General features: G+C 62.5%; 1 protein-coding gene and 1 long non-coding RNA gene across 4 annotated transcripts; one reads left to right on the top strand and one right to left on the bottom strand.

The window, feature by feature from the left end:
* Positions 1-2,056: 2,056 nt before the first annotated feature.
* LOC134522971 (tRNA (32-2'-O)-methyltransferase regulator THADA-like) lies at positions 2,057-17,086 on the bottom strand. 3 transcript variants are annotated; one of them, XM_063351280.1, is made up of 31 exons: positions 16,880-17,081; positions 15,666-15,843; positions 15,372-15,458; positions 15,087-15,114; positions 14,612-14,760; positions 14,301-14,423; positions 13,943-14,063; positions 13,522-13,673; positions 12,952-13,036; positions 12,508-12,644; positions 11,884-12,081; positions 10,827-11,523; positions 10,589-10,741; positions 10,388-10,497; positions 10,066-10,226; positions 9,644-9,810; positions 9,172-9,357; positions 8,433-8,584; positions 7,690-7,833; positions 7,275-7,379; positions 6,878-7,078; positions 6,437-6,587; positions 6,097-6,331; positions 5,712-5,951; positions 5,378-5,603; positions 5,028-5,234; positions 4,585-4,823; positions 4,203-4,385; positions 3,527-3,793; positions 3,226-3,431; positions 2,057-3,113 (listed from the first exon to the last, which is right to left on the bottom strand). In XM_063351280.1, exons 1-31 carry the CDS (start codon positions 17,002-17,004, stop codon positions 2,842-2,844), a joined length of 5,685 nt encoding a protein of 1,894 aa, XP_063207350.1. In that variant the 5' UTR covers positions 17,005-17,081; the 3' UTR covers positions 2,057-2,841. The 3 variants fall into 3 exon arrangements, 2 of the variants coding, with proteins under 2 accessions (XP_063207350.1, XP_063207351.1); XM_063351281.1 differs by lacking the exon at positions 2,057-3,113 and having other exon boundaries at positions 3,291-3,431; positions 3,527-3,663; positions 16,880-17,085; XR_010073185.1 differs by lacking the exons at positions 2,057-3,113; positions 3,226-3,431; positions 3,527-3,793 and having other exon boundaries at positions 4,248-4,385; positions 4,585-4,740; positions 16,880-17,086.
* A 124-nt stretch (positions 17,087-17,210) lies between these two features.
* LOC134522969 (uncharacterized) lies at positions 17,211-20,334 on the top strand. Its single transcript, XR_010073184.1, has 3 exons — positions 17,211-17,361; positions 18,103-18,195; positions 19,058-20,334. It is a non-coding gene; the product is annotated as an uncharacterized LOC134522969 (long non-coding RNA).
* The last annotated feature ends 144 nt before the right edge of the window (positions 20,335-20,478 follow it).

The following is a 20,478-nucleotide window of genomic DNA, read 5'->3' as shown; positions in this document are numbered from 1 at the left end:
GGTAAAGAAAAAGATGTGCAATGGCAGCAGTGGGCCCAACTTCCAAAAAAATGGAGTGTAAGGTATATGATCACAGAACACCTCAGGTCAGAAGGGACTTCAGGAGGTTGTTCTTGTCCAGCCACCATCTTGGTGGCTCTCTGTTGAACTCGTTCTAGTTGGTCAAGGTCTTGTGTTTGCAGAGGCCCAGAACTGGATGCAGTAGTCTAGATATGGCCTACTGAGACCTGCGTAAAGATGATAATCCCTTCCCTCAACATCTGGCTGTGCTCCTCATAATGCAGCCCAGGGTGCTGCTGGCCCTTTTTGCTGCCAGGGCACAGCAATGGCTTGTGTTTGGCCTGCTGTGAGCCAGGACCTTCGGGTCCTCTTTTGCAGAGCTGCTCCCCAGTCAGTCGGTCCCCAGCCTGTCTTATCATGAGGGTTTTTTCCTTCCTGGGTGCATTTGTCCTTGTTGAATTTCTTAAGGTTCCTGCTGGCTCATTCCTGCAGCCTGTCTAGGTCTAGTAAAAGAACAACAGGTGACACATCTATGATCGTAGGAATGCGAGATGCCTACAGATGATAGCAAAGCTGACCAGTGAATCACAAGTCCCCTGGGACAGGGGAGGAAGACCCTTGGGACAACCCACAGATGATACATGTGATTTGTGATGGCTGTGGCCACACCACCCTGGCTCCCACAGGCAGGGGCTGCAGCTGTGGGTGATGAGGCTGATGATGATGGGTGTAGCCAAGGAGCACAGGTGCTCCATTAGTACCAAAGGCCCCCTTTTCTCTAAGGGGCTGTGGCTATAGGGAATTACTCCGCTTAGGGTTGGGTAAAAGCCGTGGGTGGGAGGCACAGCAGAGCTTCTGCCAAGCCCTACCTATTGGGACTACAGGCTTGCGTGGAGGAGGTGAGTCCAGCCCAAGTATGGGGAAGGGGGTGGAGGAGTTTGTTGGGAAGAGATGGGTCTGTGCTTGGAGCTACGTGTGCTGCATAAGACAAGGGTACATGTGGCCAGGACCATCCTGGGCAACATGAGAGAGACAGTTGGGGGTGCTGTGGGTGACCCACAAGAAAAGAAGCTGAAGAGGTGGCTGTGGCCAACCAGCAGCCTGGTGCCACGAGCCTACAGCCCCTGGCACGCCTCAGGACAGGGAGGCATTTGACACCGATCCCTGTTGCATGCCAACACACTGCCTTCCCCTGTGTGCCACCACAGAGCGGAGCTGCTGGATCCTCAACACTGTCTGGGGCTCCCCAGTACAGCCCTAATCTGATCCCAGTTCAGCTGCTGCCTGCAGCCGCCTTCACCCCTGATTCCTTCTTCTGTACTGGGGCGACTGATACCAGCACAGGTTGGTTTTCTGGTTCAGTGCTCGTTGCTGGAGTAGCTGTGGTGTTAGTCACGGGGTCCGGAATAGCGTGCCCACGTACACACCGATGTTTAACCCTTAGCAAGACCCGAAACGTACTCAGAAGCAGTGAAGCACCTGGCAATAGAAGCCTGTTGGTTTGAGCATCCCGAGGGTATTCACAGTCCTCAAGAGCCTGGTGGAGAAGGGGAGGTGGGGGAAGGTGTCCCCCCCAGAGACTAGTTCTCCGGGAAGTTAAGAAGTGTACTGAGGCGTAGATCCCGCTAGATGCCTCCCGAGGAGCGGGGATGGAGCCCTCTGCTGCGGAGCAGGGTGTCAGCGTGTTGGGAGCCCGCCAGGGTACAGCAAAACAACAATCTTGAGCCGCTTCCCAGGGACGATAAACAGCACAACAGGGAACACGGACCACAGGTACCGTATCCCAAAACGCAACCCCGAGAACAAGTGCAGTGACTCTGAGAGCAAATAAATCAACATTGCGGCCTGTGACTCTTAATGCAATGAACACCTGTAACAAAGTTGTTCTAACGTGCTCTGGTCGGGTCTGCCGTTATCTCCAGCCACTGAGCCCCGTGTTGGGTGACAAAAAGGACTGTTGTGGTTTAAGCCCAGCCAGCAACTAGGAGCAGCTGCTCGCTCACTCCTCCCCGCCCTCGGTAGGGCAGGGAAAAAAGGAAAGGGAAAAAAACACTCATGGGTTGAGATAAAGTCATTTTAATAGAACTGTAACAGGAGAAAAAAATAACAACATTAAAAGAGTATACCAAATAAAATAATACAACACAAGTTGGTCTCACCACCCGATGATCGGTTGCCCAACCCATCCTGTGCAGCGACTCCTGCCTCCCAGGCAGCCCCCATTGATACACTGAGCATGATGGCTCCGGTATGGAATATCCCCTTGTCCAGCTCGTCCTGTCTGTGCTCCCTCTTCACTTCTGTGGGAAGCTGAAAAAATCCTTGGCTAATATAAACATTACCTAGCAACGATGAGAACAATATGTGTTACCAACATTCCTCAACATTCTTCTCATCAAATCCCAAACACAGCAGCTACTGGAAAGGAAATTAACTCTATCCCAGCTGAAACCAGGACAGCAGCGCAGAGGCGAAAGTACCTTGCAGCTGGGGGGTCAGCCCACTGCAAATGAGAGGAGTTAAAACAGTTAAAAAAATAAGGCGGTGAGAGTTGAGCAGTGCCAAGGGCTTCGGGGTGTGTGTCCCCTCCTTCCAGCCGGACCCGAGAGCAGGGATGCTGCAGGCAGCAGCGCAGGCAGGGGCCGAGGTGATGCTGCACTGGTGTCCTTGGGAGAGGGAGAGTGACGAAACGAAGGGAGCGTGTCCTGCACGGCGAGTGGGGTTCCCCTGAGTTACACCACCGAACCCACAGTCCCGGCTGGTGGCCAGAGAGAGCACCCGGCAAATGGAGGGACATGTGGCTGCGGGGCTCGGTGTGATGCCGCTCCATGCCTGCAGCTGTCAGGCAGCCCCAGACGGTGGTCCCGGCTCCCCTGGCACGTTGCCCTGGCTTAGCGCAGGGGCCAGCCCGTGCTGTGCGAGTAGCCCCTGCACCATCGCGAGCTCCTGCTCCACCTCCTGGGCTCCGCCGCCCAGCCCTGGCACGGTGGTGGCACTGTCGCCCAGCACCCGCAGCACCTGTGCCGCCAGCTGGGCCCGCACCAGCAGCACGGCCACGGCCATGTGCACCTTGGCACAGCCCAGCGCCTTCATCCCCCGGCGGGCAGCGGGCTCTGTGGAGAGAGTGGGCGAAGGAGCTCTGAGCACAGCAGGGTCCCCCCCAGGGGACCAGGACACCAGCTTGTCCTGGGGGCTTCACACCCCCCTGCTCCCGCCGTGCCGTACCTTGGCTCCAGCATTGCTCGCAGTACCGCAGGTCGCGCAGGATGCCGGGGCCCGTGGCCGCCAGCCATCGCAGAGCTGAGGCACGGGGCGGGCTGCCAGCGGGCGCCTTCTCCAGGAGCTGCAGCAGGATGGCGAGCAGCTGCCGTGCAAGAACGGCCGGCTCCGCAAAAACGTTGGGTTCATCCTCCTTGTACAGGCTGGTGGCTCTGCACGGAGAAAGCCGAGGCACAGGTGAAGCCAAGGGGTGGCCCCATGGCCCCCCATGCTTCCTCATGCCCAGCCCAGCGGTCTGGCAACTCACTTGTTGGCCTCCAGCTCCTCCATGATGCCCCTGAGATCTAGGACGGGGAGATGCTGCAGCAGCAAGTCGAAGGTTTCGGGGTGCTCCCCAAACTCTGCCGGGAGGAGCTGCAGGAGACCCAGCAAGCCCAGGTTGTCCTGCACGAAGACACAGCCGTCTCGGAGCGGCTTGCCTGCGTCTTGCCGCAGGAGGCTGGCGAATCCCGAGGCCTCGTGCCGGACCTCCCGCTCCTCGTCTTGCAGAAGGTGAATGCCAACATTTATCAGCCTGGGGAAAGGGAAGGGAAGGGAAGGCCACCGCAATCCCCAGAGCATCCCCATCCTGCCTGGAGGAGGCACCCCCAGGGCAATGCTTTGCCCAGGGACTTTTCTCCCGGGCTGTGAAAGGCACAGCCACCACCCGAGAGCTCACTGCTCGGGAGGGCAGGGACTGCAACAGGGATCCAGGGATCCATTAATGCGGTTTATTGCTCGTAAGGGACCGGATGCTTCTATTAAAATGCCACCCAGAAACTTTTTGTAGGCTGCAAGCTCTTGGGTGCTTGCGGTTTTTGAACGCGTGGGGTTTTCTTTAATGCCCTTGAATTTTTTGCCGGGGACATCGCCTTGTGCAGGGTCAGCCTATTAACCCGCAATGCCCCGGGACTGTGGGCAGCGCTGGTCCTGCAAGGACCTACCGCAGAGCCACGGGGACAAGCGAGGGACAGGCAGCACGCAGGGATCGTCGCACCACATCGGCACCCGCCTTCTGCAGGGAGCGGGCAGCCGCCAGCCGCAGCACCTCGGACGAAGCAGACCGGCTGCACTCCTCCAGCACCACGCACCATCGCTCCAGCAGCGTGCTGTCCTCGCCTTCAAACCTGTCAGAGGCCCCGGAAGGACAAGGATTTCAGGTACACCTTCCAGCCCCGTCCAGTGCTCCAAAGACCACCAGCTGCCCTGAGACCGCAGGACCCAAGCGCAAAGCCGGCTGCAATTTACAGGCGAGAAGTCGTGGCTCTGTTTCCAGCAAGTACTGGAAGGGTCAGGCAGAGCCTCCCGGCAGCGGCAGGGACATACCAGTGGGCGAGCAGCAGGCTGGCAGCACACAGCGCCTGGAGGAGGAGGTCGGGGCCAGGACACTCAGCCTCCACCATGTGCAGCAGCATCTCCAGGCATGCTGCTGAGGAGCCTTGGAGCTTACGGGAAGCTTCCTGGGACCACGATGAGGGTTCTCTGTAAAGATGCAGCAAAGCCTCAAGGTACAATCTCAGGAACTCTTTGTCCCTTCTCTCTCGTAGCACCGACCGCAAGCTCTCCTAGTTGACAACAGGAAAGAAGGTACATGGTTAGTGTCCCCGGCACCGCTGGGTGGCAACCTCATCACAACCGGGCAAGTGCCCCACTCCCGTGAACCCTCAGCCTGGGGAGCACCGTGCTTCTGGGTGGGCACCCAGGATGCCACCTGTGTGGTGCACTGGGGACCCTCTGCTTTAGTTGGTGACTTTTGAGCCTCATCATACCAGCAATGTCAGCCCAAGAGCCTTCTCCAGCTCCTCACACGTTCCTCCCTCTCCAGAGATCACCCAGCTCAGGATGGCAAGCTGGACGTCAGGATTCGGCTGCCGGAGAAGCGAGCAGACAGCGCCAATCTGCTTGTCGTCTGCCAGCCGGGCTCCCTCGCTGCACACGAAGCGGGCCATGGTTTGGTGGAGGACGGCCAAGCCCACCTGCAGGAGAACCAGGATCCCGCTTCCAACACTTGGCCTTGAGTGGGGCGTGTGCCCCCCAGGTGAGGGGTCCCCACCTCCCACCCCACGGCTCGCCACCAGGGGAAGGTCATGGTGGTGATTTTCCTGGCAGGCAGGAGTACCTGCAGCTCAGCACATCCTGGCTTTCCCCCGGGTGGGAGGCTGCCCAGCTCGGTGCTGATGGCGTCACGGATGCTCTGGGCAAAGCTGGGGCTAAAGGAGGCAGGCAGGAGGGCCAGGACCTGGAGGAAGGCGGCGCGGACGAGCGGGCAGCGCTGGGCAGGGGTGAGCAGCCAGCCCCGCGCCTCCAGCTGCAGAGCCACGGGGCGCAGCGCCTCGGCCGACAGCCTGCGGGGAGACACGCAGCCTCACCGCAGGGCCGCAGCCCAAAACGCTGCATCTCGGCACACAGCAACCGCAGGGGCCGTGGGTGGGGGATGGCGTGGGACCACTCACCCGTCGGTGCCCGGAGCGGGGGCCAGCAGCGCCCGCATCTGCAGCAGGTGTCCGTGGACGGCGTTGTGCGAGCGGACCCGTCCGGGTGCGGTGGGGAGCTGCCGGGCCAGCTGCAGGAGGAGCCCCCGGCGCTGGGGCGGTGGGACGACCGGCACCAGCGCCTTGGCAGCCATGGAGCGCACGGCGTAGATGGGGCTGCCCGCCAGCCCTAGCAGCGGCCCCAGGAAGCAAGCCGAGCGGCTGTGAAGCAAAAAGGGCACCGCGCGGTGATGCTCCGGCCAGAGTGAAACCCCACCAAGAGCCAGGGCCAGCTCAGGGACCGCAGGGACCACGTCCTGCTGCAGCAGCCCTTGGCCGGGGCAGAGCATCCCCACTGCCCCCTCACCTGCCGGGGCCACCAGCGCTGGGCTGCAGCTGGGCCAGGAGGGTGAGGACGGCATGGAGCGCGGGGTGCAGCTGGGGTCCCCCCGGCACGGGCACGGCAGCCGCCCCCAGCTCGCCCAGCAGCACGGCGCCCAGCTGGGGGTGCTGCCCGAGGAAGGCTTGCAGGCTCACCCCCTCCGCCAGGCAGCCCTCCCCACGGCTCCGCTGCTGGCCCAGCAGCCGGGACGTGAGGGCACCTGCAGGGACAGGGCAGAAAGCAGCGTCAGGTCCCCCCTATCCCCTGCCCGTCCCACCACACTTCTGCATCAGTTCTGCAGGGATCTCTCCCCCTCGGTACTCACTGAAGAGCTGGATGGCTGCGTTCCTCATGGCCCAACACGGCGAGCCCAGGCCCCGCAGAGCCAGGGCCACCATCGGCGTGGCGTGCCGCAGCACCGCGCCGCCCAGCCCCGCGCCACGCACCAGTGTCTGCAGCACATGGCAGGCACACACCTGGGGAGAGCGCGCGGGGCTCAGCAGCACTTGCGTGGGGAGGGGGCTCACGCTTACGAGCAAAGGGAAGATGGTGGGAAAGACGGGAGCCATGGGGCCATCAGCTCTCGGGCTCCCAGGATGGGCAGCGTGGCCAGGACTGCATTTCTTTGCTCACCCTGAGGTCTCTGTGCCAGTACACAGCCTCCTGCTGGGGTACCTGCCACAGCTCCCTTTAGGGGACCTCGTGCAGATCACCCTGTCTCCAAACGGGCTACAGCAGCCAGGAGCTCGGCGCCCGCTGCACTCACCTGCGGGAGGTCGAGGGTCTGGTCCCAGTCCTGCGGCAGGGCTGTGGTGGCCAAGGCTAGCAGTGTCTGGATGCAGCGGGTCAGCAGCGGCCGTGCCTGCGCCGGGGCCTCCCCGCTGACGATGCAGAGGAAGAGCATGGGGAAGCCGGCGGCACGGCGCGTGATCGAGCTGCTGCGGGGTCCACTCAGCGCTTCTAAGCCCTGAGGAACAAAACCCACCCGAGATATGGCTGGAAACCTGCCGGCTGGAGCCTGCAGCTGCTCTGCAGGGAGGGGACCGGCCGCGCCAACCCTGCCCTCCAGCATCTCAGCTGCCAGGCAGCTGGGGGGACACAGGGACACGGCCCTGGGGCTCCCCGGGGCACGGGGGGAACATGGGGCAGAACAAGCACAGTACCTGCTCCAGCATGGTCTGCGGGATGGCCTGCAGCTCCGCATCCGGGTGCTTCAGCAGAGTGGCACAAAACTTGGTGAAGCCCATGCTGCAGCCCTCCACCGCTCCCTAGGGCAGAGCAGCGTCAGGCCCCCGCGCCATGAAGGGGGCACCCGCCAGCCCCCCAGAAACCTCTTTGCAAAGGGGAAGGAGAAAGCGAGAAGACATGATGGCGTGGGGAAGGTGATGAGGTTTGGCACTGGGATCCCAGCCAGGGGCTTCCAGCCGTGCGCCACGTCCTGCCCCAGAGCAGACCCTGCCCCGCTGCCCTCGCCCTCCCTGCGTGCCAGTGAGAGTCCCCGGCTATCGGCCCGGGGCAGGGACAGGGCTGGAGGGGCGGGCATGGGACTGAGCCACCCCCGGCGAGACACGCTCTTACCCAGTGCCGGCACCGCAGCAGGATTTCCTGGAAGACCTTTGCGGCCATCTGCAGGGTGGGGAGCGGCAGGAGGGACCCCGATCCGGCGGGCAGCGCTGGGGCCAGCAGCAGCTCAGCCAGGCCCCCCAGGAGCAGCCCTATCTCCTGGGAAGCAGCAGAAGGTCATGGGGACCGGCAGTGGGGCTGCCCCATTCCTGTCCTGCCCCATTCCTGTCCTGCCCCGCCACCACTGCCGCAGGGAAGCGCAGCGGGTGCTGCTGTTGCCCCCCAGCACAGGCGCTCTTGGTTGCCGGCACCATCAGGCAGCGTGGCCAGTGGGATGCCCACAAGCACACCCAGGCTCCGCAGCATGGAGGTTTCCCAGCCAGCTGCAGGGCGTGCATGGCAGAGATGGCCTTTTTCCGAGGAGAAGCCAGGATGGGTGGCATCAGAAAGGAGCTATGATGAGCTGCAAGCCAGGGAGCCTGGCTCTGCCACAGCTGGGGTCTGTCAGTGCCTGGGAGCCAGCTGGGCTACATAAGGGCAGGCAGGGAGGTGGCTGCTTTGGGAGAGGGTGGTGGTTGTATCCTCCCTGGCAGGGGATGAGGATGGTCTGTGGCAGCTTGGAGGTAAGGGCAGAGATTCCCCATGTTTGTCCCTCGGGAGGGTGAATGCCCCCAGGGGAGCTGAGGAACCCAGGAGCTGGGTGGTGGGTGCCGTGCCGGGCTGCCCCTCTCCCCGGTGCCATGCAGGGGGGTGCCTACCTTCACCGATACCCAGCAGCAGGTCAGGATCAGGCTGTGCTCCTCTGACAGCAGGACTGAGTCCTCCTCCTCTTCCTCCTGCCCCTGGCCTTTCCCCAGCATGATGAGGGAGCCGATGGCGTTCCCCATGTCTGCAAACGATGGGGCAGCAGCTGCGAAAGGGAGAAGCCTGGTCTGAGCGGGGTGATGTGGGGCAGTGCCTGCGGGGAGCGAGGGGCAGAGGGAGGGGGATGCTGCTGGGGGGACGGGGGGATCCCCTGTTCAAAGCGCACACAAATGGCAGTGGCTCCTGTCCTGCGATGTGCCCGGCTCAGGACCACGGCTGCGCTTTGCCCCACTGCTCTTTCCGAGCCGTCGCTGTAAGGGCCCCACCAGCCCCCGCTTTCCGGCTGCTCCAAGCGGGCAAGAGTCTCGCTGCTTCTGGGAGGCTTTTGCCTCTACTTCTGCTGCTGTTCTCATGTGCAGTTGAGAAAAGGACCCAAACCCAGGCACTATCTGCTCTGCCCCTGTGGTTTCCAGGACCCTCTGCCCAAGGCCCGCAGCATCCTTGCCTGGGTGTCCTGCTCTGGACCTTACTCCCCGGCTGACCTGCCCGGCCCCGCTGCCGTCCCCTGCTAGAGGCAGTGAGCCCCAAGCAAGTGCCTCCCCTGCAGGCTGGGGGGCTGCTGGGTCGAGGACAGCTGTGACGGAGGTGTCACTGCTTCCCGGGGCTGGTCCCCCGCCATGGGGACGTGCTCACCTTGCTCATCGGCGCCAGGGCCTTGCCGACTCTGCAGAGCGCCCAGCAGGAAGGAGGTGACGTCTCTCGCTGTGGTGACGAGGCGGGTGAGGAGCTCCTGCCAGCTCTGCACCAACTCTGCTGCCCGCATGGAGGCGGCCACCTCCGGCACCTGGAGCAGGCACCTCCGCAGGGCTGCGATGGCTCCTGCACAAACACCCAGCTCTGGTCACGGTGGTGGCTGGTGTCACCCCAGCTCCGCTGCCCGAGCCTGCAGCTGAAATGGCTCACGGGCAGGGGAGCGCGCAGGGCCCCTGGGCGACAGGCATGCTGGGCAGGTGGAGCAGTAATTCAGGGAAACTGAGGCAAGGATGCAGCATCAGCACGGAGTTGTGGCCTCAGTCCTGCCTGTACGATTCCTGCCTGCTCCAAATTCCCAGGGAGGAGACCTACGGCAGGAGCCGCCCGCCACCCTGCCAGGCTGGGGACGTACCGTGCATTGGCGCGGTGGCTGCTGCCCGCAGCAGGTCCCGGCACGCCGCAGCGTACTGGGCTTGCAGCATGTGGAGAAGGTGCTGAGCGAAACACAGGCCTCGGTTGGGCAACGTCGGGGCTGCTTCAGCCTCCAGGGCCAGGCTCTTCATGGTGCTGCTGTCTGACCTGGGGGAAGAGGTAAAGGCTGCTGTGAGGATGAGGGAGTTTTCTGCCCGACTCCCGTTGTGTGGCTGCTTCCTACCCTGTCTCGGGGTCCCGCATACCAACCCTACCCAGCTCCCCACTGCAAGGCTACTGCAAACCCAAGCCCTCGCTGCCCTGAGATGTAAATGCAGCCTCTGGCGATACACAGCTGGGCTGCCAACATGGTCTCGGGGGCTGCCATGCCGCCATGGGGACGGGGAGGCCGGGAGCTCATACTTCTGCAGGATGGTCTTCATCAGCACGGCTCCGGCTTCAGCCTCCTGCACTCGCGGGCTGCCCAGGGCGTCCTGGGCCAGCTGGAAGAGAGCCAGGGCGATGGGCTCGGGGAATGTCGGGGGGAAGTAGCGGACAAGAAGCTCCGAGGCCAAGTCTCTGATCTGTCAAGACAGGAGAGGTGGGGGGAACTGGGACACAAGACGGAGGGGAAGCGGCTGGGGCAGCGCATGGGGGGAAAGCCCACCGTGTGGGGAGCCCGCTGCCCTTCCCCTCTGAGCCCCGTGGGGCCAAGGCAGGCAGCTTTCTCACCGTTAAGGCTCACCTCGTTAGTGCTGTCCTGCAAGCAGCTCAGCAGGGCCAACAAATTGGTCTGGGAGAAGAAGTCCCAGCAGCCGCTCTGCCGGGCATAGCTCAGCAGCGTGGCCATGGTCCCTGCGGCGGGGACACAGGGCGGTGGGATGGGGATGGGGGCAGCACCCCTGCAGCCGAGAGGCAATGCTCCACGGGGGCTGCCCGTACTCACGCGGGGGCTGGCCCTTCTTCTTCTCGGGACTCCAGGTGTCCGTGCAAGTCTCCAAAACTGCGGCCAGGAGGAGCAGAGCCGTCTTCTTCCTCTGGTAGTTGGAGCCCGGGCTGAGCGAGGCGATGCTGAGCTGCAGCAGCCACTCCACGAAGCCTGTGGGCAGAGAGCGATGCCAGGCTGGGCACCCACATGCGAATCCCCCAGGGCTGCGGCGGAGATGCCGGGGCGGCCGCCTCACCTACTGCCTGGGCGAGCTGCCCCGCTCCCTCGCTCAGCTCGGCACCTTGGGGCACCTTCCCTCGCAGCTGGGCCAGCGAGCTGTCCCGCAGCCGGACCAGCGCCTTCCTCACCGCTGCCTGCAGCAGCTGCCGGAACGAGGAGGAGTCGCAGTTGAGGTTGAGGGGCAGGAACTCCCGCAGCAGCCGCACCTCGCTGCCCGAGAGGGGCTGGTTGGTGCTGGGGCTGCAGCAGAGGAGACCCAGTGCCGCCAGCCGAACGCCGTCCTCGCGGGCGCCCAGGCAGCAGGAGAGCCGCTCCAGCACCTCGCCCCGCAGCGGCAGGGCCCCCGCCACGCTCTTCTGCGCCTTCAGCAGTGAGACCCAAGCCCGGAGCGACGCCGTGTCCCAGCCGCTGAACTGAGCGTCCAGCAGCGCCTGGGCAGCCGGGAGCTGCCGCAGGGTCCAGGCGAGGAGGTGGTTGGCAGCGTTGCTCTGCAGGATGGGCAGGGGGGAGCGGAGCGCCTGGGAGAGCAGCGGCAGCCAGCGCAGCGCCCACCGCTCTGCCAGCGCTGCATCCGTGCCCCGCTGCCCGTCCTGCCGCTCGGCACACTGCTGCCGCACCAGGGCCTTGTAGACCTCGGTGGCTGCAGGACACAGGTGGTTGGTGGAGAGGCAGCTCAGGAGGTGCTGCGGCAGGTCTGGGTAGGCGTCCAGCACCTGGGGGAAAGACAGAAGACCCTCATCTCCCTGCCAAACTGAAGCAGGGGGACTGATCTGGGTACAGACCACCCTGTGGTCACCCATGGCACTGAGCATCTCTGGTACCCCAAGCTGCTTTTGGCCAGATTTTGGTGGGCAAACTGTCAAAGCATCCCTCCCCACTGGCGGTCCCCAGGGATTCATCCTTGTAGCTGCAGCTCACTGCCCCACCGGGGATACCATCCCCTGGCTGGGAGGGCTGCCAGCCCCCATGGCTGAGCTGGGCAGGAGAAGGTGACAGGCAGGGGACAGAGGCTGTGCCACCCCAGCAGCAGTGCCAGCCAGGACCGAGCCTCCCTGTCCCCCCGCCTTCCCTACCTGCTGGCTGCCCACGTAGGGCACGATGGCACACAGGGGCACGTATCTGGCTTTGATTTGCCACGGCATCGAGACCACCCTCTGCAGCATCTGTTGGTAGAGGGGTCTCTCCTGGTCCTGGAAGTGCTGGCACTCGAGGTGGTAGATCTCCAGGAGCAGTCGGAAGGAGCTGTGGATGAACTCGGAAACCCCTTCCACCTGGGGGGAGAGGGATGGCAAGCAGGAGCGGTTAGGGTGGGCTTCCCCTCTTGCATCAGGAAAGACCCTTCACTTTCCCGTGGCTGTGGACTTTCAGTGCTGCCTGGTAAGCAGGGGGTTAGGAGCCGGGGACGTGGGGATGGCAGGCGGTGAGACAGCAGATGTGGGCAGGCTGGGACTGCACTGGTGGGAGGGTGAAGCACCGGGACATGGGTGTGACAAGTGCCCCGGCCTCAGCAGCGCGGGTGCCCCTGCCCTGACAGAGGGTGGCTGCAGGCAGCCGCAGGCACAGGGATGTAGCCGTTTGATGGAGCTGAAACAGGCAGCTCCGGGGTGTGTTATGGGCAGGGGAACAGCAGCTGAGCTGGGTGAAGGAAGGGGTGGTTTTGGCTGCAGTGACATGGGCCTTTGGCACCCCATCCTTACCGGGGTCTCGGCGTTGTCCCACACCAGCTGGGTGAGCTGCTGGAGCGGCTCGGCGTCCTGGGTCAGGATGCGGGTCCCCGTCAGGTGCCAGACGGCGGGCAGGCTGTCCCGCAGGCGCTGCAGCCACAGGGCACCGGCTGCAAAAGCAGAGACCCCCCCTGCAGCCCCCGCCCCCAGACGCGCCGGCAGCAGAGCCGGTGCGGGCTGCCAGGCTTAGGGACCCCGTGCGCAAGGGGAGCGGCTTCCCTGACGGGTAGGCAAGAGCCTGAGAGGGCTAGTGTCCGTTGGGACAGAGCAGAAATTAACAGCAGTTTCCAAACTAGCTACTGAGATCCAGGAAAGCATCTTCCCTGGGAGAAGATGAAGTGCTGCAGGGGCCCCGTGTGTCATGAACACAGGGAACCTTTCAGACCTCCCTGCCACAGTGGCGTCATCATCTCCTACCTTGGAAGCAGTAGTAGTGGCAGTCCTTCTGCTCCTTGGTCAGGGCACACACCGCGGGAAGGACCACGTCCAGCAGCAGACAGGCCTGCGGGAGCAGGGCGGCTCAGGGAGCGGGCAGGCGCGGGCTCTCTGGGGCCAGACAACCCCACCATCGGGCAGGCGAGGAGAGCACTGCCTGGCTTTTCTGCTTTTACAGCAGTGTATTGCTGGCTTTTGCTCCCTGACTGGAAGTCCTCAGCTCTTGAGGACTCAGGAGATGCTGGAGCTGGGCAGTGCAGGGGCTGCGCTCTGCCTGGGGGGCCGAACGCTGCTGCCGCTTTGCTTGTGCGGGGGCTACTTTTGGCACCCCCTGGCTTCTCAGCTCCCCAGGAGAGGGAAATCCCTGGTCAGATGTCTTTGGAAAAGCAGGCTCCTGGCTAATGCACCGTGATGAGCGGGATGTGTGGAGCTGCTGGTGCTGACGGTGCAGCCTGGCTACGTCCCCTGGGGAGCCACAGCCCCCGCCGGCGGCTGCCAGCCCTGCGCAAGGGGCTCTCCAAATCCCTGGATGGTGGGTTTGAGCTCTCCTACCTGGCGGGTGAAGCTCTCCAGCTGACAGCTGAGGATGTCGGTCTTGCAGCACGTCAGCAAACCTCTGGTGAGCACCAGCTTCTCCAGCCCATCTGGCTCCAGGACCGGGGGCACCTCCAATGCCAGCTCCCCGAACTGCAGCTCCCCCCCACCTGGCGGGAAATGGCTGCGTTAGGCAGCAGAAAGATGGCAAACCCAAATGCTGCTCTGAGAGCCAACTGCCCTGGCTCCTCCCAGAGTGACCGTGGGAGGTGGCCGGTGGCCACCGGAGCTCCCAGACCCCGAGAGTGGGACACCGCAGCAGAGTCCGGCTTGCACCACTGCTGAGCGGCACCATCTGCCGTCCCCTGGCACTCAAACACACCTGTCCCTGCCGTCCCCTCCGCCAGAGGCTGACCCTGGGTCCGGAGGGAGCACGCACCTCGGTGCTGGAGCTGGAAGAGGGCCAGCGCGGCGCTGGCCCCGCGCTCGGGCTGCGGGGCCGTGTTCAGCAGCATGCTCAGCGCCGTGCCCGCCAGCAGCCGCGCGTCCTTGTTTGGGACCTGGGCTTGCAAGGGAGGCAAAGGCACAGCTGAAAACACCATCTGAAAACCAAGATGCCATTTAACCCTCCCTCCCTGCCCACGCAGGCAACTAAGCAGGGTCCCTGGACACCCCAGACACTGGGGCTGCCTCTGCAGGCTCCCCTCGGGGAGGGAACGGGGAAAGCAGCCGGGAAGGATGGCGTTGCTCTGCTCCTTGGGACAGGCAGCACCTTCCCTCCCCGGGGCCTCACACACCTTCCCCCACGACACCTCCAGCAGCAGCCCCAGGAGGCTCTGCAGGGCTTCGCTCTTCCCCGCCATGCTCCACACCAGGGGGGCCACGTCCTTCGGCAGCGCCTGGAAGAGCTGGAGGCAGGCCTGGAGGAGAGGAGAGACGGGGGCCGCAGGGATGGCGGTCAGCATCCCTCACCTCCGAAAAAGCAGCCATTCCCCAGGGATGGGATGTCCATTCGAAGCGGCTCTGTGTGTCACATCCCTCCTGGACAGTCCCAGACAGTCCTTGCAGGGACTGATCCTTCCACCCTCCTTCAAAATTCGGCTCTTACCTTGACGGCCAGGTAGCCCCACATGCCGCCGGGCGCGGGCTGGCTCTGCAGCACCCAGCGCAAGGTGGTGGCCAGGCCCTGCAGCAGCGGGGCCAGGTTCTGTTGCCAGTGCTGCCGGCCCAGGCTGCTCTCCTCTATGAACATGCACACTGCGGGCAAGGGGACAGCATCAGCTCCCGTCACTGTGCCCGCAGCCAGCCCTGCTCCTGGTTACACCAGGGGCTGCGCTGCCGGTAAGCGGGGTAGGAACGGGGCTGGGACGCAGGGGATGCTTTGGCTTGTCCGGTTTCCAGCCATCCCGGGCGGGTGGGCAGCCACTGGGTGCCGTGGGACCTCTGCAGAGATCGCACGGATCCAGCTGATCCCTGCTCCCCCTCCCACGAGTGCAGAGGACCCAGTCTGGGCAGACAGGAGGTGTCCCATGCGGTGGTGTGGGCTAGGAGAAGCCTCCAGAGGGGAAGGAGCAGAGACTGACCTGACTGAAGGTCTCCAGGAGACAGCACCTGTGGGGGCAGAAGGACAGTTTGACCTGCGTGACGACAGGCTGGGTCTCGGTGCCTTGGACAGGACGGTCCTGCCTGCACCAGAAACTGCCCCAGCGATGAGCAAAGGGCCAGTGTGACAGGCAACCATGTGTCACCAGCTGCAAGCGAGGGCAAGCACCCAGCACCCTGGGCAGCCCAAACCAGGAGGCTCCTGTCGCAAGTGGGCTCCAGCCCCCGTGGAAGCTGGTGCCACCGCACAACTGGGGTGCTCTCACCTCTCCCTGCGGCACCAGGCCGGCCAGCAGCGCGCCCACCTCCTGGGACAGCAGGGCTTCCTTCCCCACCGCCAGCTGGGTCACAATCTGCTAAGAGACACCCCGAGTCAGCCCAGACCCCCGAGAGATACCAGCCGCAATGCGCTTTTAGAGGAGATCTGCGGCATCACCGTGGCCCCTTTGCCGGTAAGGACGCACTGCACCAGGGCTGTGCCGGTGGCAGGCAGAGTTGGGCAAGACCATGGCTTAGACTTGTGGCTGACAGAGCTCTGAAGCTGCAGTTGCGATACAGACCTGTTCCAGTTTCTGGAAGGAGCTGGAGCTGCCAGTTGCCTCCATCTGGAAAGCCAGGACGCAGCGGAGCAGGGGCTGTGCCTCCGCATCACCCAGCGCCCGCAGACCCTCGCTCAGTGCCCGTGACAGCAGAAGAGCCTCCTCCAGGTGCTTGTCTTTGCATCTCTTGGCAGTGCTCCTGAAACGGGATGGGGATGGCGGTGAGGATACCGCGGCTCGGTGGGGATTGGGGTGGGGTGTACCCCAGCTCAGTGGAGATTAAGGTTGGGGTACCCCGGATCGATATAGGTTGGAGTGGGGGTAGCCCAGCTCGATTTGGATTGGGGTGGGGGTGTCTTGCCTTGGTGGGGATTAGGGTTGGGGGCACCCCAGCTTGATTTGGATTGGGGTAGGGGTGCCCCAGCTTGACGGGGGTTAGGGTTGGAGTGCTCCAGCTTGCAATGGTCCTCTCCCAACTGCAGCAGCATTGCATGGCCAGGGGGGTCGGAGGGGAAGGGGCGGAAACACTCACAACTCCTCAAAGCTCAAAGTCCAAAACCCAGCGTGTGCTGGCAAACGCAAGCTCGGGGCAGGGGGGGAAGAGGTGCAGGGCCGGGCAGGAGGGCCCAAAAAACTTACTGCCCTGCTGCTGCAGAGCGGGCTTGGAAGGGGATGAGGGCAAGTGACGGGGGGGTGGCTCGGTTGCCATACCGGGGTCTGAGCCGAGCCTACAGCTCTACCTCCCGACCCACGCCCGGGGGATGCTCGGGGAGGACCCATGCCGGGTACCCGCGCCTGGGGGATGCCGAGATCCGCGCTGGGGGGTGCTCGGGAGTCCCACGCTGGGTACCAGCATCCGGGGGATGTTCAGGGGTCCCCATGCCGGGTACCCGCACCTGGGGGATGCCGAGATCCGCGCCCGGGGGATGCTCGGGGATCCCCACACCGGGCACCAGCACCCGGGGGATACCAAGATCCGCGACCGGGGGGTACGCCGGGGTCCCCACGCTGGGTACCCGCACCCGGGGGATGCTCGGGGGCACCCGCGCCGGGTACCCGCACCCGGGGGATGCCGAGATCCGCGCCCGGGGGATGCTCGAGGGTTCCCACGCCGAGCACCAGCGCCCGGGGCATGCTCGGGGGCTCCACGCCGGGATATTCCCGAGGCGGGGGGGGGGGGAACTCGCGCCCTAGGGATGCCGGGGTCCCCTCTCCCCAGGACCCCGTCCTCTTACCCCGCGAATTGCCGCAGGCAGCGCAGGCAGGAGAGCACCGGCTGAGCGATGCCCAGCGCCCCGTAGAAGGCAGCGCAGGCCCGCGCCTGCCGCTCGGCTCCCATGGCCGGTGCTGCCGCCACCATAGAGATCGGCCCGGCTCTTGCCGGCTCAGCGGCCCCCCCTAGCGCTGTGCCCCCCGGCCAGCCGGGCAGGCTCCGGGCACGGTGGAAGCTCCTGGCAGCGCTGGTCGCGCTGAAGGCTGCGGGGGAAGGCGAGCATCCCCGCCCGGCGATCGCCGGGCGGGGATGCTCGCCTTCCCCCGCAGCCTTCAGCACGACGCTGGATCCAGGGCAGGCTGCAACTCAGGGATTAAAAAGCAACATCATGTGAAAGCTGTTTCCATAGCCGGTGGAAAGCGAGAGCCCCCAGAAGGGCTGAAAACCGGGGGAGCCGGTGCTTGGTGCCGAGCAGAGAGGAAGCCTTGGCCGGCGTGAGATGCTGTAAGATCTCTGGAACGCCACGATGAAATGCTTCAGAGTGAAATAGTCTCGCTCCGTCGTGCCTCGATGCGTCAGGGGGGTTTGGTTACCCACAGCCCCCCTGCTACGCCATGGGTACCATCCCCATTTGCCAGCATCCCCATTAGCCAGCATCCCTATTATCGCTACGTTCACTAAAAGGCAGTGGAGGGACTCCACTTCTTCCCGCGGGCTGGAATGGCCTTTGGAGAGAAAAACAGATTTATTATAACGCTTGATGTTAATCATCATCAAATCCAAATGGTTTTAGTTGGGTTCTTTTCGCCACTTGGCACAGGGTTGATTTGGGGGTTGGACTAAATGACCTTTAAAGGTCCCTTCCAACCAAAACCATTCTGTGATTTCTGTGTCTTTATTAAATGTAGCTATAACTCCTGACTAACGCATGCCACTGAGCTTCACCCAGCAGCTATCAAGAAAGTGCTCCTGGCTGGTTTTGAGCTTGAAGGGTTGTTTTTCCCCTGGGTTGTTTCTCACAGCGGCACTGGGGCGAGCGATGGGCATCAGCCACTTGGGCACGTGCCACAGTGGCACGGGCAGGCCAGGAGAGCACGACTGAGACAGGCCAGCATCTGCACCAGGTGACGAGGAGGGTGCTGAGATGTGGCTCCCTGGGTGAGCACTCTGCTTGGGGACAGATAAGCCCCAGACTGGAGTTTTTCGCAACATTTGCCAGCAGCATCCATCTCTGTTCTGCTTTAGAAATCAACGTGGATGACCAAATCCAGTCACGGATCCAGGTTTGCCCTGTCTGCTGCCGATCCCAACCTGTGGAACAGCCCGGGATTTACCCAGGTAAGGCAGAGTGGTGTGGGAGGACAGTCACATCCCTCGGAGCTGCTCCTCCGCTCCCCGAGCCCCGCGGCCACCCCACAAGGCGGAGGGAGCCAGGGAAGCGCTGCCAAACCAGAGCTCCCCCGGGTGCAAGTGCCTGGGCAGGGGCAGGGTAAAGGAAGGTGCTCCCATGTTTTGGGGTCTTGGAGGCTCCTGTTCCCATCCCCTTGTGCTGCCTGCAGGAGGCAGGGGCGGGGGCGGGGGGGGACTTTTTCTGGTTTCACCATAGGAAGGATTTTTCAAACCCTATAAATTCACTTTTGACAAATGAACAGCTAAAGCAGATTAACCTTTTTGCTAATCCTCTATAATGGCTTTGGAATCTCCTTAACCAATAAGAAAATGATAAGAGCCTGTTTCTTTTCTTTTTATCTATATCTATATTGTCCTCTCTTGTCTGCATGTTTTTTTTCTTTCTTGTTTTATTTTCCTTTCCTTTTCTAATATGAAATAGCCCAGCGATCCTATCTCCTGGAGGCTCAGTAAACAGAACATCAATAATCCCTTTCCTTTATTCCTCTCTGGTAACAGGGTGCAGAGAAGTGTCTGCCGATTGGGATTTGATTACCAGCAGCTATCAAAAGTCTCTTTGTAAGATCTGGGTCCTAAATCCCATAATTCTTTGATAAAAGAAGTATTACCAGTCCATTTTCTGAAGTGAAAGGTATGGGAGGAATGAAAGAAAGCAATCAGCGGAGATCCTAATAGGCTAAGTGCCTGTGGGGCGGGGAGGCAGGGACAGGCAGGGGAGGCCAGGGAAAGGTGGCCTTTGTTAAGGACGGGGAATGAGAATTAATCCGCTTCGCGGCTATGATTATTACAGGCAAGAGCAGAAAGGGTCGGATCCTGCGTCTGCCCATGGCGCATCCCAGCCTGCCTGCCCTACAGTCCCTCTGGACTGGCACGGTGTGGGGAGCGGAACCCGGCCCCACATCCCTCTCCCGCCTCAGCGCCTGAGTACGTGCATCGAAACTGGGAGCAGTTTGCGATGATCCCTGGCGCTGGGGCATCCCCAGTCCCTCTCCGGAGCACTGACGCCTTGGCAGGGCATGTTCAGCAGTGAACGCGTCCAGACCGGGCGGCTACAAAGGCGTCTTCCTCTCAAACCTACAGCAAATACGTAAAGATTCACAGAGCGTTGTTATTATTTTTGTCGTGCCATCGGAATGGCTGAAGGAGAGGCAAAAAAAGGGATGGAAGAAAACCCAGTGGTTTGGTTTTAAGTGAGATTTTACAGAGATTTGAGGGTCAGAGGTAGAGCGGCCATGGGGCATCTCTTCCTGGCACCGGGAGACGGGCAGCGGGCAGAAAGGGAAGGGCAGGCAGAAAGCAGGGCCGAGGAGAAGAGAATGGGGACGGAGAGGGGGCTCTTCCCACGGACTGTTTCTCATTTTTGCATGATGCTGGAGGGCTCGCTGGGCTGTTCGGCGCGAAGTCACGAGGTGCCACGAGGATGTCTGATGTGCAGCAGTTTCACAACACTCACCTATGTGTCTCCTTGGTGTACCACGAGTGGGACTGGTATCTTCTCTCGCCTGCGAAGAAACGCCAGGCGGGAGAGTGTTCCCCAGTAAGCTCCTGAAGCCTTACCACTCACCTTGGCTTAACTCGCGCTGAGGGCAAGAGAACTCGGGTTTAAATTTTCCTAGGTGGCCTGAGCTCAACCCCAGGTTCTCTGTCTGAACCCCACCTACTCGTTTCAGTTACAAACCCAAGATGGAAGATGTCCTCTCTCCTCCCGTGGATCGCATCTGCCAGGCCTTGCTCTTTGCCCTCGGGAGTGTCGGTGCCAGGCGTCTCCTCCATCCTGAGTCACCGCTCTTAGCCGTAACTTCACCCCAGTTTCTCTTGCTGGCCAGAAGAAGTTGGGAATTGGCGTGACAAAGCTTTGGGGAAGCCCGGCTGCCCCCGGCAGCTGTCCTGGCTGCTCTGGGCTCACTGAACAGCCCTTCGCTGTGGCACCGGGACCACGCTCCTGCCCGAGCTGCTGCGGGATCCCACCGCCTGCCCTCCTCCCCTCCCTTCCCCACACCGAGCAGGGGTACGTGCCACTAAGCTATGCCACAGAGCTGCCGCCAGCTGCCAGTAATCTAATTTATTAAGGGCTTTGAATCCTTACAAAGAGTATGTTGGAGACATGCAAAGCATCTGCATTATCACCGTGCTTAGGGCAGCGGAGGTGGGGGAAAGGGGAAGGAGGGAAAATACAATTTCTCTGCTTTCAGCAGAAAATAAATCAACTTT

The sequence above is a fragment of the Chroicocephalus ridibundus genome, chromosome 13 (genome assembly GCF_963924245.1).
Source record: "Chroicocephalus ridibundus chromosome 13, bChrRid1.1, whole genome shotgun sequence".
In the NCBI taxonomy this organism is placed as follows: Eukaryota; Metazoa; Chordata; class Aves; order Charadriiformes; family Laridae; genus Chroicocephalus; species Chroicocephalus ridibundus.
Note: the sequence above shows the minus strand (reverse complement) of the source record. Positions and strands in the feature narration are given on the sequence as shown.

What these genes read in the sequence shown, in the direction of transcription:
- LOC134522971 (XM_063351280.1), bottom strand. Translation starts at nt 17,004, where the DNA reads ATGGTGGCGGCAGCACCGGCCATGGGAGCCGAGCGGCAGGCGCGGGCC. An exon ending in CTTCCAGCTCCAGCACCGAG is followed by an intron (nt 13,674 to 13,942) that starts GTGCGTGCTCCC and finishes ATTTCCCGCCAG; the next exon opens with GTGGGGGGGAGCTGCAGTTC. An exon ending in CCCTGGCGCCGATGAGCAAG is followed by an intron (nt 8,585 to 9,171) that starts GTGAGCACGTCC and finishes TCCCTTTCGCAG; the next exon opens with CTGCTGCCCCATCGTTTGCA.